Source organism: Grus americana, chromosome 8, assembly GCF_028858705.1.
Source record: "Grus americana isolate bGruAme1 chromosome 8, bGruAme1.mat, whole genome shotgun sequence".
NCBI classification, from domain to species: domain Eukaryota; kingdom Metazoa; phylum Chordata; class Aves; order Gruiformes; family Gruidae; genus Grus; species Grus americana.
In genome coordinates, this window is record NC_072859.1 from 28067316 (window position 1) to 28084645 (window position 17330).

Genomic DNA, 17330 nt, shown 5'->3' on the forward strand with positions numbered 1-17330 from the left:
AAAATGTTTGGATACCAACATAAGTAGTGAGTATGGACATGCATTTTGAAATTAGAACTCAAAATATCAAATACTGTATTAAAAGGTGAATCTTCAAAAAAAGATATTCCAGTACATAGCTTTTATTGAGGCACTAGTGACCATTAGCTTCTCATGCACATGGCTCATGCTGTCAGGCAGAATGCATTAGTGATACTCGTAAGCATTGTCTGTGACTATATACTCCACTTGTGTATCTGCTATAAAGTATCTCAGCTTCACTTACCAGAAGGTTTTCTAAACCTTAATCCACATTTTTGGTGGCTTCAAGAGAAATAGTTCTTATTAATTACATGTTAAATTAAAGCTATAAACAGCCTTTATTTACGTTAGCACAAGTTCCTGCTAGTGGATCTCTCTCTATTTCATTGCACTGCACTGTCAAAGAACCAAAATCTTAAAAAGACACTCTAGTAACAAGTTTGGTTTGAACCTAAAATCATGTACCAACTTTTGAAACAGAGTAAAAAATCATGTATCAACTTTTGAAACAGAGTAAAAAACAGTTTCAGCTGTAAATTTTGAGGTGTTGAAATGCTAGGTTGTGCTGACAACATGTATTCAGAGGGCAGAAACTTTACAAGCATGAAGACCCTCCTTCAAGGAAGGCAAACAAAAACTAAACTCTAACATAAAACAAAAGAGTAAGTCTCTTGAAATGCATTCATACAATTTCCACTGCCATCACTCTCCTTCCCACACATGCACGCTGTTTTGAGAGTCTTGATGGTTTGGTAGAAAATGGCTTTCCTTACCTGCAGAATTTCAGGGGAAGCCACACAGTGGCAGTACTGTGAATGTAAATGCTATGCTCTGTTGTGCAGTGAGATAAGAGTCTCGAGAACTAAAATACAGTTTGCCATGCTTGGTTACAGTTAAATTCACTGTTACTTTGTATAGAAGACAACCTGGTTTCTATTACTTTAAAAGCTTAAGAAAAACATGTAATCAACATGCAATTTGTTTCCTTCCATAATTTTACTATCCAGAGGCCTCAGACACAAGAGTTAGTCACACATTTCACTCCAGACTACTATTTTCTCCCCATTTTTATCCACTCTCATTTCCTCTATTCAGATGTGGTTTTGAAGCCCAGCCTCTTAGTGTAAACTTGGAATTCTTTGCCAAAACAAAAGGAAAAGAAAACAAACCAAAGGAGCATCCCACACAAACATATATACACACCCCAGACATTTATGATTCATCTAGGTTATTGGTTTTATACTTTCACAGTATACAGATACAACTTGATGAGTATTAGAAGTGACAAATCCAGAACACTGTTTTCACTGTACTCTGAGACTTGTCAGAGACTACAGCCACACAGATCACAGATGCCAACTTCTGATGTACGGGTATCTCACATCAGGGGGCAGGGGGAAATACTTCAGAGTAAGTCTGAAAGAAAAACTCTCAGTAGATCCCACAGTTACAGAAATAGAAAAGCACAACTGACTCCTACATGCTGCTTTAAGATATCTTTTGAATATTGACATGCAGTCTACCCTTTGCACCTGGCTTCTTTACTGGCAGACCTGCAGTTTAGTGTTCCCTTTCAGTCTGATGTACAAATGTCCATACCCATGCTTACTCAGAGATAATGGCAGGAAAGCAGAGTTACAGCTGTTAAATACTTTCAAAAGGAAAGCTACTCACGTTTTCTTCTGTGTAACTGATGCCTCATACTTTTTCTCCCCTTGCTTCCGTGCTCTGAGTAAGACTCTTAGTTTGCAACTGCACAACAGTGGAAATTTCCTCCAGGTGATCATTCTCAGTACACCATTAAAGGCCGAGTTTCCATGTAATTTACTGATTTTAAAGCTTATGTGCTTTTCAGACAGAAATGTTAACAGTTAATGGAGCTACATATGCTCAAGGAGTGTGATATACAGCACTACAACACAAGGCTTTTTTTACTTATACAGAAAATTATATTTATATCTATGATTCCCACCTAAATTCAAACCTCCCTTCATTTCACAAGGTGCACAAACAGGATCTCCCCCTTTTAAAACAAGTATCAGAGTTTTGCCTGCAGGGATTAGTACCCAGTGAATCCGAACATGTTTCCTTCCCTTGTCACCTTGACTGACTTGGCTTTTAGCTACAGAAGCTGCTCCTTAAGGTAAAGCCCTTCTGACTGCACCTGCAGCCGCACTCTTCCCCTTGCTGAGTCATTCCTCAAATCACATCGCCCAAATGCTTTCCAAGCAGGATTTGCACCACAATCCCTTCCACCAGCACCCCCAGGATAGTGACAGTCCCTCAGGAGAGCCCAGGGAATTATATTTAATAAAAAACCCTACACACAAACATACATATGCTGCATGACTCTTCATTGACTGAATGACATTTAAAGGACAACCATAGAGCATTAAACTATCCAGTAGAGCAGCAGATGGGGAAAAATTCTTTTCTTTATCAAAGCTAAATTATTATATCACTGCTGGTCTGAAAGCTATGAGGTACTAGTGCTTTTTAACTACACTGAGAAAAATATTAGGAGAGTATTTTATCAAATATTAAAAGACATGGTAAATTATTTTAACTTGGATATTCCTCAATTTCTTTCTATGGTGAATCTATCCTTTTAAGTTGATTCTCTTTTTATCTTGAGCTGCAATGGCCTTTCCTATAAGTTTGCTGAAAGGTATCACACACTTTCAATAAACTATTTTGCAAAATTCTTCATAGAATGAATACACTATTTTTTACAAGAGCACCTGAAAAAGGCAGAAAAATGGTGAAGTCTTCAAACAAAAAGCTAACACAAAAAACAATTTTCTTCCTCAGCCTTGACAGCAATTCCAAATTTTGGAAGTTCCTAGTTTTGCCATTTGAAGTCACCTCACGGCAATCCCAGCTACCCCCTACAATTCCCTAATCCATTTACAACTAATCCCTAACAAAAATCTACTTCTTGAGCTGCTGACAGGACACTTTCTTTACATTACTCTACTTCTTGTGGCACAATTCCCTCAGCCACTCTATTTAAGGGCAGATCACACCCAAGCAAACACCCACAACCCACTTACACACCTGCAGGCCCCTCCAAAGAGGCTGAGCTCAGCAGCAAAGCCTGGGTCCTCTCATCACCAGCACCCACCATTTTCTCTTCAGGCTTGAACACATTGAGGAGAGGAGGCTGTGCAAAAGCACAGAATAGGAAAAGTGAGGGAACAAAGCACCAAAATTGCACAAAGCAGAGCCTGAGTAGTGCAAGGGAGACAGGCAGTACCTGAGGGACAGCCCCACCACAGCCAGTCCCCTCTCAGCCTAGGCCCACACAAGCCATCTTACTCCAAACAAAGCAGTTTAAATAAGCATTTCATAGCTTCATCATCATTATTCTTAACAACTGCCACACACACCTCACTGTTAAAAAATAAAAATGATTAAACAGCTCACCTGCTATTGTGGTTTAGGAACTGGAAAAAAGCCCATAGCAACCAGTACAAGCAAAGCTCAGCTCCTGCCTTGGAGCCTCCTATCTGCAGTGTGAGAGAGAAACAACCACGAGCTCCTTTTTTCAAGTCCCTGCACACCTGTGGCAAATATAATGCCCTGAGGATGGACACCTGTGCTTCAGCTGCATAGCTCACCTGCAGCCCATCTGCATAACCATGCTGTGGATAAGTCCCAGCTTGGGGACTCCATCACAGGTACTGGAGAGATTCTCCAGCCTGCTTGCCTGAGACCCTGGGCAGAGAAACACCAGCCCTGAATTCCACCAACAGATCTACTAAGTGGCTGAGAGAATGTGTGCAGACTCAACCCGACTGTCTGAGAGCAGTAACGAAGGTGCTGTGCTGTTCAAACCTGCACTAATGGTTCATGGTTTCCAAAGGGCCAATATTCCAGCCAAGACCCAGCACAGCCTTTCCCTTCCCCAGCAGCACTTTTATTTTCCAGTGGCAGGGAACTGTCAGCAAGGCCGCCAGGTTTCCACTGAGAGCCTGGAGCCTCACCTTTCCATTACCCAAAGTATCTGACAGCCAGTTATCCCTGTGCTGCCTGAGCAGTACTAGACAGAAAGATTGGAATTAGTATTTGGTGTCAAAACATATTGGATACTTTTTAATCACGCTAGGAGAGCTCTTGCTAGGTTTTCAATCTCAGGGATGCTTAATATAGTGAAGCAGGAAGACAAGTTTCACTCTCAAGCTAGAATTCAATAATCCTACTTGAAGCAGCTGAAAACCAAACTTCAGCCACTGCTTCAGCATCTAGAGATGCAGGAAAGATCTTATCTCTATCCTATTATCATTAAATTTTAATTCTCTCAAATCAGTGACATATCATACAGAAGTTAATTCATAACTTAACCCTAGTAATTACAGCATAAAAATTAGGTTTTTATATTTTGGGTTTATATACAGCTGTCGAATCCCAGGAGACAAAGTTCAAGATACAGCACCTATTATTTTAATGTTCTGTTCCTGCATTATCTGCTTCCATACTTATTTAGTGCTTATTTTCTCTACAATTCTCAATTTCCACAGTACAGCAAAATGTTTTTGTCTTCTATTTTATGTTCTATTAAAAGATAAATTGAACTCATTGCTTTGGCTTTTACTATGGCACTTCAAATATAAGGCAGGTGCCTGATAACCATCTCACTTTTATCAGAAGTTCACTACGAACAGTTCCCATTACCTTTTCCTCTGCACTAAATATCATTTCTTCACCAAAAATTAATGGAAAAGTTATTAATGATTAAAACAAACATCTTAAAATATTAGGCTGGATATTTCAGCCCTAACTTTACTTAGAATTGTATTTCTGATATATTGCACATCCTATGCTCTTATGTCATATGTAAATTTAAACAGTACTATGTATTTTTAAAATCATATATTGAAAGATCTTTAAAGTTGCAAGGCTAAGTGAAGGAAAGCCAAAATTTAACCTGACTGTGCTGCGTCCTGGTGCATTCTCAATTATATTATGTCATAGGTTATTACATCTTGTTAAATTCAACTTGTCTAGCGCTCTTCAGACCATTAAAACATTCTTAAAGAGTTGTTGCATTTTCTGATTACAGTTTTTGGCTCTTATTTGTGTAGTCTTGTGTTAACAGTCTGATTTTCAAGTACATTTCTTGGTGACACTCAGCTTTGTCTGTGTAGGGCTCTTACTACTAAGTACTTACGGCTGATAAATGCCATTCTTAACAGAGGTGATTTTCATTCTGCTTCGCTCCATTAGTTCAAAGTACAAAATTGCAATGAAAAGCTGCAATGTCCTCTTGGTAGTTTGACTCTGCTTTGAGTTCAGTGCTGCCCATATTTATCTAACTTACAGACTCATTTTGGGGGAAAAAGCCTCAATTTTATATACTTTTTTTTAAACCTGCCAAGGTTAGAGACCCAGTTCTGTGAACACTTTTCATGCAATCAGTTCCACCAAATGCCCATCACCTGAGGAAAGAGAATGACCTGTTTCAGGATGGGATGCAATGCACAGCTCTGGTCATATTTTGCAGCCATTAAACTCAATACCATGGACCGCAGTGGGAAAAACCTACAATTCGGTTGTTTTAAACTGCCACAAAACCTCCCAACTGCAAATTTCATTGTGATTTGCACTGGTGATGGGTGAACCATTTTCAGGCAACCGCACCTTTTTAAGATTTTTAATTTCTCATCAGCACCCCAGTAATTATTTATAGATGACAAAAATGCATCTAGCAGGAATAGATCCATTTGTTTCCTATGTGCTTCAAACCTTTCATGAATAAAGTAGTACCAAGGGTAACCTTTCATGAATACAACCTTAGGGATCACAGAGTGCCCTCAATCAATGCAGGGAACTCATGTTGACAGAGTATATGGGAAACAGATTGAGGTATTAAAGCACATAGCCTCTGGTGTTTTAGATGTAAATACTATAACCATCAAATATTTAGACTCTTATGTAAGCAGTATGTCATTTTTTTAAACAGTTACTGCTTGGAATAAATCTTTAAGGATGGAATTTTCAGAAGTGCTCAGTATTGCCCTAACTTTGCTCTTACTGAAATCAATCATAAAATTTTCACAACTTTGGAAAAGGACTTTGTCTGTTTATATGTTTCCACAGTACTAAGCACAATGAGTCTTGATCCTGGCTGGGGCCTTTTGACTCTGCTGTAATCTAAATAAATTGATTTATAGGAGATCAGTCAGATAAATGATGAGGAAACACATACATATAAAATAGCTAGGGTTTTTAAATGATAGCTTAGCAGTCCTTTGGAGCTTCTTCATTATTTTCTCTTTGAATCCTAAAATTCACTTGCCTTTTACATTAATTTAATTTCCTTGTTATTCATTATCCCCAATATAATTCCATGCATCTTAAAGTTCCAGTAAAGTGTCCAGTCAATAAAATGTAACTTACTTTCTTGCCACAGAGGAATCCCATTTAGTTTGCACAATAAACACATTAGTTTTGGGATCTGATTCATACTTTGTGTCAGCAGAATATAAACTCTCCTCTATTTCCACAAAAGCTGTTGCTGATAAGAGTGATATGTAACCTCTTTATATTCCCAGGAATAACTACCTTTGCTGGACTGGGAAAGGGGAAGAGAGTGCATTTCTTTGATGGGTTTGTAGAGTGGTTAGGTCTGCTTCTTTTGTTATTTCACAAGATGCACACAAACATTAATTTACCCAGGGATTGAATTCAGAGGCAGTTATTTTACTTTCATATACATGCCAACCTCAAAACTGTCTAAAAACATCTTCTTTTCTTCCAAAGAGCTACAGTAAGACCAAGACAAAACTACTCCTGCTTATCACTCAACGTGGGATTTTAAAAGGTCAATACTGCAATGTCTTTTTCCCTGTTTTCTCCAAATAAAATGCTACAAGTTATTGAAATGGAGGCTGTGGTTCCACAGACAATTCTCTAGGCGTTTTCCTAGCAGCTGCTATCCTCATTCCCTCACCTCTGCTCCAGCCACTTATTCCCACCTCCCTCACTGCTCCTCCGGTTGGACCTGTACAACTTGTTTTGGATCTATGCGATGAACCAGGCCAAGACTAAATCCTCTTTCTCTTCCTTGAAAGTTTACTTTTAATCCAGGCCAGCTCCCCGTCTGGTGATCCTACACAGAGTTGTACTAGCACAAGGGAGGGAGCAGCTCTGAGGAACCAGATCTGCACCTGGCAAAGAATGCATCAACACACACCTGTGCCATGGGAAATATTTCTGAACCTCCAAAAGCGTTCTCACCAGATCCCGGAGGAAAGCAGGAACAAGCACACATTGCATTACACAACTGGCAAAGGAGCAAACTTCTGAGAGTAGCCAAAGTTGTAAAATAGGCCAAGGAAGGAATCAGGTAAAGATAACAGCTTGTTCATCTTCTTTACCTAAATTCAGGTGATGTTATCACTAACCCTGGCCTGCTATATATCTTATAGTAAGCAGTTCTAGTCTTTCAGATTAGCAAACTATATATATATTTAGTGCCTTATTCTCAAACTGTTTCACCACAAATGACAGCTCATTTCACAAACAGCTTATCTTATGGCTAAAGATATATAAATACATACTAAAAATGCTGCTGAAAGTCTCTGAATGTATAATGCAGCCTGGTAGACATGGTAGTGATTGTAACACTGCATTGTAGACACAAATGTTAAAGAAACTTGGCAAGAATCAACACATTTTAGCTACTCAAAATTCAGATTTTCTCAGTCTTGTCCCCTTCTGATGAATGGAACATATGGGAGTATTGTTCATAAAACTTGCATTGCTTTTCGCGATGTCTACCAAAATTCCCCATCATGACAATATTTACCAAGATACATATAGATTCAAATTTGAATTAATTACCTAGAAGTTTTTCTGTACTGCTAGGTTTACTGGAAAAGAAAAACGCTTCAGAAGCAATGTGTTGTGAGTATTTAACAGTAGATGTTATAGCAACAGAGGTACTGGAGTGCTTGCTGGGGAAGGCAGCTATCCAGTTAAAAGCCATCAGTGCTGAGTGAGATAAAAGACAGGGAAGAAAGTAGCTGCTTTGCCAAGAAGCAGTTTGAAATCTGACATTATAAACAAAACACATGTAAATCTAGACATAAATCCTCTCTCATATGCTGAAGGCTCCATAATATTTTAGCTAGCATTATTACTTACAAACAAACAATTCCTGAGATACAGCATCACAACTGCAGAACGGCCTTTAACCTTGTGTTCATCCACTCAAGAACCATATTATTTATTATCCTTTATCCTTTAATTATGGGGACTTCACCTACTGCTCTCTGCTCATTTGAAATGCAGAATAAAATACAATGGATGTCTGAAGACTTAACAGGTGTCAACCAGATATTCGCCAGCTACCGCTACTATTCTACTGGGAGGAGTTGCTGTTCTATAAATACTAATTAGAGTTTTGCACATGATCTTGCTGAAATACCTAAGGTGATGAGTGGCCAGTTGTTACTTTTAAAAGATTAGCACAATTTGAAAAACTAATGTCCCCAATGAGGCAATGCTCACACTGAATAATCAAGAGTTATAGCTGTTCTCTGCCCAAAGGGAATATTTGCTCACTTCATCATTTGGAAAATCTGCTGCCTCTCGAACAACTCACTCTTCTATTTCACTTTGAGAAACTTGTAAAACTTCGTGCAGTCAATATAATAGTGCAGTATATGCACTTAAATGGTCTTCTACTGCTGTGTCCACGTGGCAGGCTTTATGAATACCTCCCAAGGACAGAGACTTTAGTGTGAAATCATGATTAAGAAACTGCAACAAAATTAGGTTGCACTTAAATGAAGCAGCAGAGAAAAGGAAAATTACAGTAGAAACTGCATCAGCATAGGAAAAATTTAATTTCCTCAAATCCATCTCCCTTCATATTCTTCACCTCCACAAATGAGACAAAGAAAAAAGACCCAGTCAAAACAGAACAGGTCTGTGCTACAGTAATTGAAGTTTCAATATTTGTAGTAGTCATTATTGAGAAAAAACACCTATTCTTTAAAATCTTGGTGTAATACTTCTGAACAACCAGCTAATTTTAAGCAAAAACGCTAAGTGATCAGACACAGCGCATTCCACTGGCTTGAAATAAAATCTTGAGTTTCATCTTGTCCGATTTGTTATGAAGTGCAACAGATGTAACATGGTGTGACGCAATGCTGCATTTCTACGCATCAGCTGTGATTCATTGCAGTGAAATTTGACCGATGCAACCGACACAACCCCATACTATTTGGTGTCAACACCGCACGTCAACAAAAAACACAGAAAAGATGGGTAGAGGGACTGAGAACTTAACCTACTTAGTTCTTTTTTGTTTTGCTCTCTCCCTCTGGGAAAGAATATTCAGTAAATCATTTTAATCAAAATTTAATTTTCTGTTTTTTCTTTTTTAAAAATAAGCATCTTCTTTACCATGAAATCTGGTTTTTCCTTATCCTTCAGCATACTGCTTCCTCTTTTTAAGTAGCTCATTACTGGAAATGTTTGGCCTTACTTCAAAAGAGAAGAATATGTCAACACCAGAACATCTGTGTCCACATAGAGTGCTTTGATGACAGTGATATACTCCATTTACATCAGTAACACTGAGCTGAACCTTGATGCTGACTGCATTTAAAGATCTTACCCCACAGGGCAAGAGAATACAGGTCAAAAACGTTGATCTGTGTTTGACACACTCTGCTTCAAGAGCGCTTGGCAGTTATTTGTTCCAGAGTCAAGAATCAAACTCACAAAATGTTGCAAAGCTCGGAGCCATGTTCGCATAACCACATTCAAAACAAACATTAAAATTCACAGTCTCCGGAGGCCAATCTACTTTTGATATGCAGGATTTTGCAAGTAATATGGTCAAATCCTATCCTGAATACAGTGGGAACTTTCACACTTAAATCAAAAGGGCATAACTCAGGCTTGAATATCTGTTACTAACAGGAGTAATGTACCCATGCCTCTCAAATGCAAAGAGGAAAATAGACCTATCACCCTAAAAGTCAAACCTGGTTGTATAAAAAGAGAGTTGAATAGTTATGTGTGACACAGCATTGCTTCTATCAGTGTGGCCAGAGAAGTTGGAAGAATTTCAGTACGGATCCCAGGCAGGCACAATAATGATGAGTTCCTCAAATATTTAGTACAGAAGAGTTCAGAGATGAAGGACTGAGCTCTGTTACAGAATATTTGGAGACCATGGTTTCTGATAATATTCTTCCTTTTAACTTGATTTTAAAAACTTTTGTGTTTCTTCAACTTACTCTAATTAATATATCATTTTCTAAGTTAATTACATTATATCCACTCTCTTCTATGCTGACTTAAATCTTAATATAAGGTGGACAGTTCCAGTAGTTTCCTTCCACAGTTCTGAATCGCAAGTAACCTCGTGTGAACCTCAGCACTTTTGCAGTGCTGAATGATTCAGTAACGCTTACTAGACTAATTTATACAAAGCATCAAACAGGATCAAATCGATGCAGCTGGATATTGTCCTGTTCATGTTCAAGGACCACAACTACCTGTATGATGCATTAGCAACCGCAAGTACTAGTAAATCCTATTTCAAAAAAAAAAAAAAAAAAAAAAAAAAAAAAGAGAAAATTTTGTTTACAGGTTTCACTAGAATGCCATGGAAACAGATACAGAGGTAATTGTAAAAGGCATAATCCAAATGGAAGACAGCTCTAATAGGAAGCTCTTTTCCCACTTGGAAAACACATGCATAACTCTTATTAACACCAAGACAGAAAATTATACTGAGTAGACCCCAATATCACTAAGGTCCCTGATAACAGTATGACTTAATGTGCACCTTCAAAGTACAGCAAGATGTTTTCATACACAGACTATTAGAAAAAAATAAAAATATCTTAATAGAATAATGATCTTTTTAAAGAAAAAATTACAGCTAGAATTTCTGAAACAGGATTAAAGTATGGTAGTAGCCCTGTACAAGGAAGCTGCTCAGCACCTGCTGCCTACACTTTGCTTGGCTCCAGGCGATGTTATTCATTCCTCACTTTCATGGGAGCAAAATACATCCCCTAAAAATATAAAACACAAAAATAAATAGATCTCCGGGGAAATGGAAGAGAAATCTGTTTTAAAAACAGTGAAGGAGCCTATACGTTCTAGAAAAAGCCCATTTTGCATTGTTTTGTAAGATTTACACTTTAATTTGAAAGCAAAGGAAGGCATAAAATTTGTATGAAAGCAATATCTGATTTATAGATAAACTTAACACACAATATACTTAGCTGCAAATATCAGACCGCAGTGAGAGAAGGAAAAGGTTTTGAAAGATGATTAAAGTATGCTTGATAAATGTGGCCCTGCTATGTCCCAAAAGATTTTTCTGAAGTTAAATAGTAAACACAATTTACATGACTTTTGCTACAAAAACACTAAACACAATGGATTTTTTAAATTAATTTTCAATGTTATTACATGCTGCTATTGAGCTGGAATTGACTTCATCCACTAACCGTACTGTGATACAGCTCTTCTGCCCATATGACCTTACCATCTCGATAGAAAACCAAATAGCCGTTCTGTTGGTCATACGAAGAGGAAGCCATACAGTCACAATGATCTTGTGACCACTAAAAGTTAACATTTTGTGGGTGGAAAATTTGTGACAGTTGAAGTAATTAAGAAAGATATATTTATAAGGCTCAGATAATGTGCAGGTTGATCAAATGTATTATTAATTAACCAATAAAAAGAAGCAGCTGTACAGGCTTACAAGAATACATTACTGTACACTTACGGCCTAACCTCACTATCCATATTCAAACAAGTCTCCCAGCTAAAAGCAAATCATATAATTCTTGGGAGTCTTGCATGCATTAGGACTCATTAAATTTACATATTATTATTCACAGTAGACATTCCATTACATTTGCTTTGAGAAAATGTACCATCTATATGGGTGTTCATGTGTTTCATATGTGCACGCCTTTCTATGTTGCATATGTCGTGTAGCTTATGACCAGGTTGTCTGGCCTTCTGTCTTAGCTAAAGCAGACCAGACACTGCTTATTCAGTCGAGGTCAATTCCCATGGCAAGCTCACATTCTGCCACTAAACTCCAACCACCCCAGAACACGGGGAATAAATCCAAACAGCCTTTCGGAACCAGTCCAGGCCCAGTCCATCTCCCATATTGTTTGCAGGCTTTGTTTAGGAGACTGCTAGCTGTCAGGCCAAAACTGGGCCAGAGACTGTGCTAACAGTTGGACAGTGAGGATGTCACTAAAAATAATTTGCCCCAAGACCTGACTGTTCAGTTTGCTTGAATGGACATCGCTTCAGTCATGCAACCTGAAACAAGGCACTACAACACACCATCACAGCAAGGCTGGAAAGGGCCTCCAGAATTCATACTGTCCATCTGCTCCAAAGGGAACGTGTCCTCACAACACTGCTTGTGCATCAAAGTTCTCTTCTGCTGTTACCAAAAGGTGCACCTGAGACATAAGGTCTTCACTACAAGAAAGGGCCAAGTAAAACACTTTTATCTCACTAAGCAAGGCTTGGAAAGGATAACTTACCATTTCGGTCTGCTTGTGGATTTTACCATTGGAGCCATCCCATCTCTATAGAGGCTTTTTGTTTTGCTGAAGTTGACGACATTAAAAATTACTCTCTGGGGGGAAAAAAACAAACAAACACACAAACAAAAAAAAGAGGTCAAGTATAAATTATGAAAGAGTTTATGTGTGTATTGCATATACCAGCTGCATAAAAATATACACAAAAAATATATGGAATAGATGTGTATCTTACGAATTACTGTTGCTCTCCATAGATCTCAGATAACGGATACCCTGTGTGTTTGTAGTAGTTTAACAGTGCATGATATTTTACACTGCAGTGATATACATGGAATGTATGTTTTGAATTTAGTATGCTGGTTTTCCAGTAGGTACCCTAGCCATACAAAGAAATAAGTTACTCAGATCTGAAAACAGAAAAGCAAACGGAAAACAGTTTGCTGCAGTTAGCGTCAGAGAGGTTGGTGGAAAGCTGGGAGACAGGGTAGCAGTCCTCACACAAACCTTCCCACTGCTTCATCTCTTGAAGCTTCTTAGTTGCTTCTTTCAACCTGCTTAGGTTTCACACAGCAGCAGGAAAAAATTAAAGATTTCTGATTTTCTGTCCCCAAAGAAACAAATATTTCTCTTCACTTGCCTTGGCAAAATAACTTTCCTCTGCAAAAATTGTACAGGATACCTACGCAGTAGAAATTGCACATAGGCATCATTCATCTGAATACGATAGAGAAGAAAAGAGCCCAACTCTGATCTCAGTTTAGACCAATAATTTGGGAAAACTGTAGCTGATACTTTACAGTTCAAAGGATGAGCAAAATCTAGATCTTTACTGGTAATGGACTGATATTGAAAGTAAATTCATGCTGGGGGAAGAAAAGAGAAAACAGAGACAAAACCTTCTTCCCTACCATCTGTCTGCTGTAAGTCATTTTATGCTAAATCACTTATTCTGTTTCTGTTAAGAAAGTCTAGGTTGGATCTAGCCCATCTCACATAGTACCTTTACTTATCAGACACTAAATCCAGTATACCTGGTTCTTCATACTCTTTTGATACCTGACATTAGTATACACAGAAAAACCAAAATTTGAACACTAAACTAATTTTGATATAATGTTCCAGGATATACTAATACATTTCATTTGTACCTCTCTCTTTAAATTTCTTTTCCACAGGTATCGGTGAAGACAGAGAACTACAAATTATATTCGTCCCCAGGTATTCACACATTTGTTTTTAGAACTATTGTAGTGTTTACACTCTTAAACAATGGTTCATGAGAAGTCTGAGAATTAAATGGCCACTGTATGAAATCAAACAAATTTGACTAAAGCAATAAGATCATTTAAACTTTCATATGTAAAATTTTAAAAAAAACCAGCAACCCTGGATCTTCCAAGCAGTCTGCTGAGACAAGCGAATTATGACATGAAAGTGAAAGCAATCAGCAGTGGGGCTCTGACAACAGGAGCCAGGCACATTCACTGTTACATGTGGGGCAGGCAGGAATCCAGGTAAACTATATAGCTCTAATTAAGTATCTCTGTACTCAAGAAAAAATTAAGAAAATTTTTTTGAAGTGAAGTAGTGCTGAAGATTTTGTAAATGGACACACAAGCTGCTACGTACACAAACTCTGCAAATTAGTCAAACAAAATCTGAGAATAACCTGTAGTTTTTACTGGAAGTGACTCAAAAAACTAAAGCTGAGAAAACCACTTTCTTAATGTTAATTCAATTTTTTACCAACGTTAATGAGCAAACTACATATCTCTGTACATGAGTTTTCATGTATTTTGTCTATTGCGGTATTTTGAGATTTTCTAATGGTCATGAGATGAGCTTATTTTTATAACTCTTGATGAAACACACACTTAATTTACAAAATGTTATATTTGTAGTTTTAAGTATTTAGGATATTGCTTATCTGATCAAATATCCATCTTGGGAGCTCTCTAGTTATTTTCCATCTTCTTATGTTTACATTGTATGGCTTTAATTTGTATTATTATATTCAGGTCTCTATATAAGTGCATCTATTCCATACTCTACATGGAATCATTTTCCTGTATTAGAATGCTGAGTTTTTCCTCTGTTACTTAACTCTGTTCATATTTGCGAAAACAAATTAAGTTGCAACAAATTGGTTTGTTAATCTTGATGTTTGCATGGAGTGAATGAAACAAACAAGATCTCCAAACCAATTGCCTCAAACTTTGGATGCAATCATGCCACTGTTGGAAAGAGAAAGTTGCTAATTTTGTTACATACTGACTCAGAGCAGACAGCTGGTAGAGAATGTTCTTATTCCAATCAAGCTTATTTTGTATAATGAGTTGGGCAAATGTACACAACTGGGTAAGCAACATATATAAAAACAAAAATACGCAGCTCATTTAACAAAACACTGCAGATTATAACATTTCAACCACTCATGTTCACCGCGGAGTAAGCACTTAGCAATGCGTGCAGTTCTCTCAGCATGGTGTACAGTTAGATTGGCAGAACCAAAAATTTAACAGCACAGAACAGAACTTTATCAACATACACCACTGAAGTAATAAAGTACACAAACCGAAGCACTCAAATAAGCAGCTGAACTCAGTCAAGTATTCCTGGTGATAGTTAAAGTAGTGCGTGCAGCTCAGGCAGTGAAGTGTGCAGAAATGTAATGACTACAATATACAAACCTTAGCTGGAAAAATATGCAGCTTGCTGAATAAGGTATGCAAACGTCTTTGAACTGAATGCTATAATAAAAAGGTTGTGATACAGCAATCAAACATTTGCTGAACAAATCTTATATTTAGTCAATTTTTGTCTATACTGACATTCTTGAACACACCAGTTACACACTGTAAGGAGAGACAGGACTAGATATACACTATGCATATTAAAACATTCTTTTGCAAGAGAATTAACACTATTCTGTGTGTTTTTATGAATTAGAGATGTACAATGGGTGGCATTTAATAAGCAATATAATTTAGATACTCAAAAATGTAAAAACCTAAGAATTCTTTTATTTTAAAGAAGTGGCAAGTTAAAAAAAATAAAACTAGATGAAATGTTCTTACAAATTCCCTAGAAATTACTCTGGTCTCCAGAGCATCAATCCGGAGAAAAATGGCAGGAATCTGTACAATAAAAATACTCGTATTCATTTTGGAGAGTATGAATACCACTAAAAGAAGCAATATTCAAACTGATGCTGTACGCGAAATAATAATTGTGAGATTTCACTTCAGTTATGATAAATTTTCAATCATCTGCTGCAATATTCTGACAAACTGATCTGCATCTCCCGGGTGGATGGAAGAGGCATGGCACAGAAAAGCCCTTCAGGACACCACCAAGTAAAACCACGCTCTTTGGGGGATGCATCAGGGTGCGTTGTGGCTTCACGGCGTGAGGGAAGACAACTGCTGCAGTCTCAGGCTCTGGCATGGAGGGCCAGGTCTGAGACAGATGTTGGAGAACAAGGCAGGTATGTTCAGCCTACTGAGAGAAGAAGGAAGACGTCCTCATCCCATAATGTGTGCAGTTAGTATGCATTTGGAGGTATCTTGCTGCTAAAATCATTCAGATGGGAAAGTGAGGAAAGACTTGGTCCTGCCTTTAGCCTTAAAATTTACTGATTAAATCTCCTTTTTCCCAATAGTTCTTTGCAAACTTATTTCAGGAATTAAAAAAAAAAAAAAGCAGATGCTTTTAGCATGAGCAAGACAAAATTGAAACTTGAACACAAGGGGAAAAGATGGCTGAAATGTGTCACACATTTTATCTTATTACCAGAAGCTGGCAGTTTCATGAGCAGGGCTGGAAGGAGCTGCTAGTTTGGGGGGGCAAACACACATCAGGGTGGTTTTGGATCAGAGCTGAAGGCATTGGGCACGCGTGGTCATATTGAACATCGTGTTCCAACAGGTCTGTGTGAGCACAGGGCGATCTCTTAAACTCTCATTGTTCACCACTGTTCTGGCAGGTTTTCCATCTGACCCTACCAACTGAAAGAGGTATCCAAAAGAAAAGTCACACCTTTGCCAAAGTTTAAGTGCTTTCCCCCAGGATAAGGACACACAAGGTCCCTTCAAAAAGACTGCCAGGTTTATTTTGCATGGTTTTCCCTAGCCAGCTTCTCAGGAATAGCTGAGCTGCTTTGGCTGACATTAAAAGAAGAAAAAACAACAACAAACAAACCAAAGAACACCACAAAATTCTGCCCGAGGCAGACACCTGGCACAGAAAATTTTGTGTCAAATCATTACAAGTATGAGAAGTTATAACTAAACTGAAAATAGGGTTTGCAGTAGGAAGTGTCAGGCATTCTTAATATTGATGTAACATATACATATTAAATATTAACAATTATATAATATATTTAATATTAATAGCATAATAACATCAATGCAGTGGACAATGCTGCATGCTACAAGTATGATAAAACTTCACTATGACCTGGCAAAGTACCTGGGGACCAATTGTTTGAAGTCAGGCAGGAACAATTTCATCATTTCACCAGCCAAAATAAAAGAACTGGGCGCTAAGTAGTAATACTGAGAACTTTCAGCTGAAATTAAGTCTGAGCCCTTGTGCTCTGAATGAACATTAAAGATCCAAAGGTCCTGAGTACCATGGAGCTTTACTTCACTTTCACTGCTTGATGCCTTGATTTCCTCTCCTGCTGATTGTTTAGATATTACAGTGTTTTGTGAATTCCTGAAACCTGCAGCTTTTTGGGAGCTGGGTTCT

General features: G+C 37.9%; 1 protein-coding gene across 3 annotated transcripts in view; it reads right to left on the reverse strand.

Annotated features, from left to right (window-relative positions):
* LOC129209288 (BEN domain-containing protein 5) overlaps positions 1 to 17330 on the reverse strand; it is a 952643-nt gene that overhangs the window by 698607 nt on the left and 236706 nt on the right. For all 3 annotated transcript variants that reach the window (XM_054833489.1, XM_054833488.1, XM_054833496.1), the window contains exon 4: positions 12576 to 12670. In XM_054833489.1, the coding sequence (XP_054689464.1) occupies positions 12576 to 12670 (95 nt within the window). The remainder of the gene's footprint in view (positions 1 to 12575; positions 12671 to 17330) is intronic.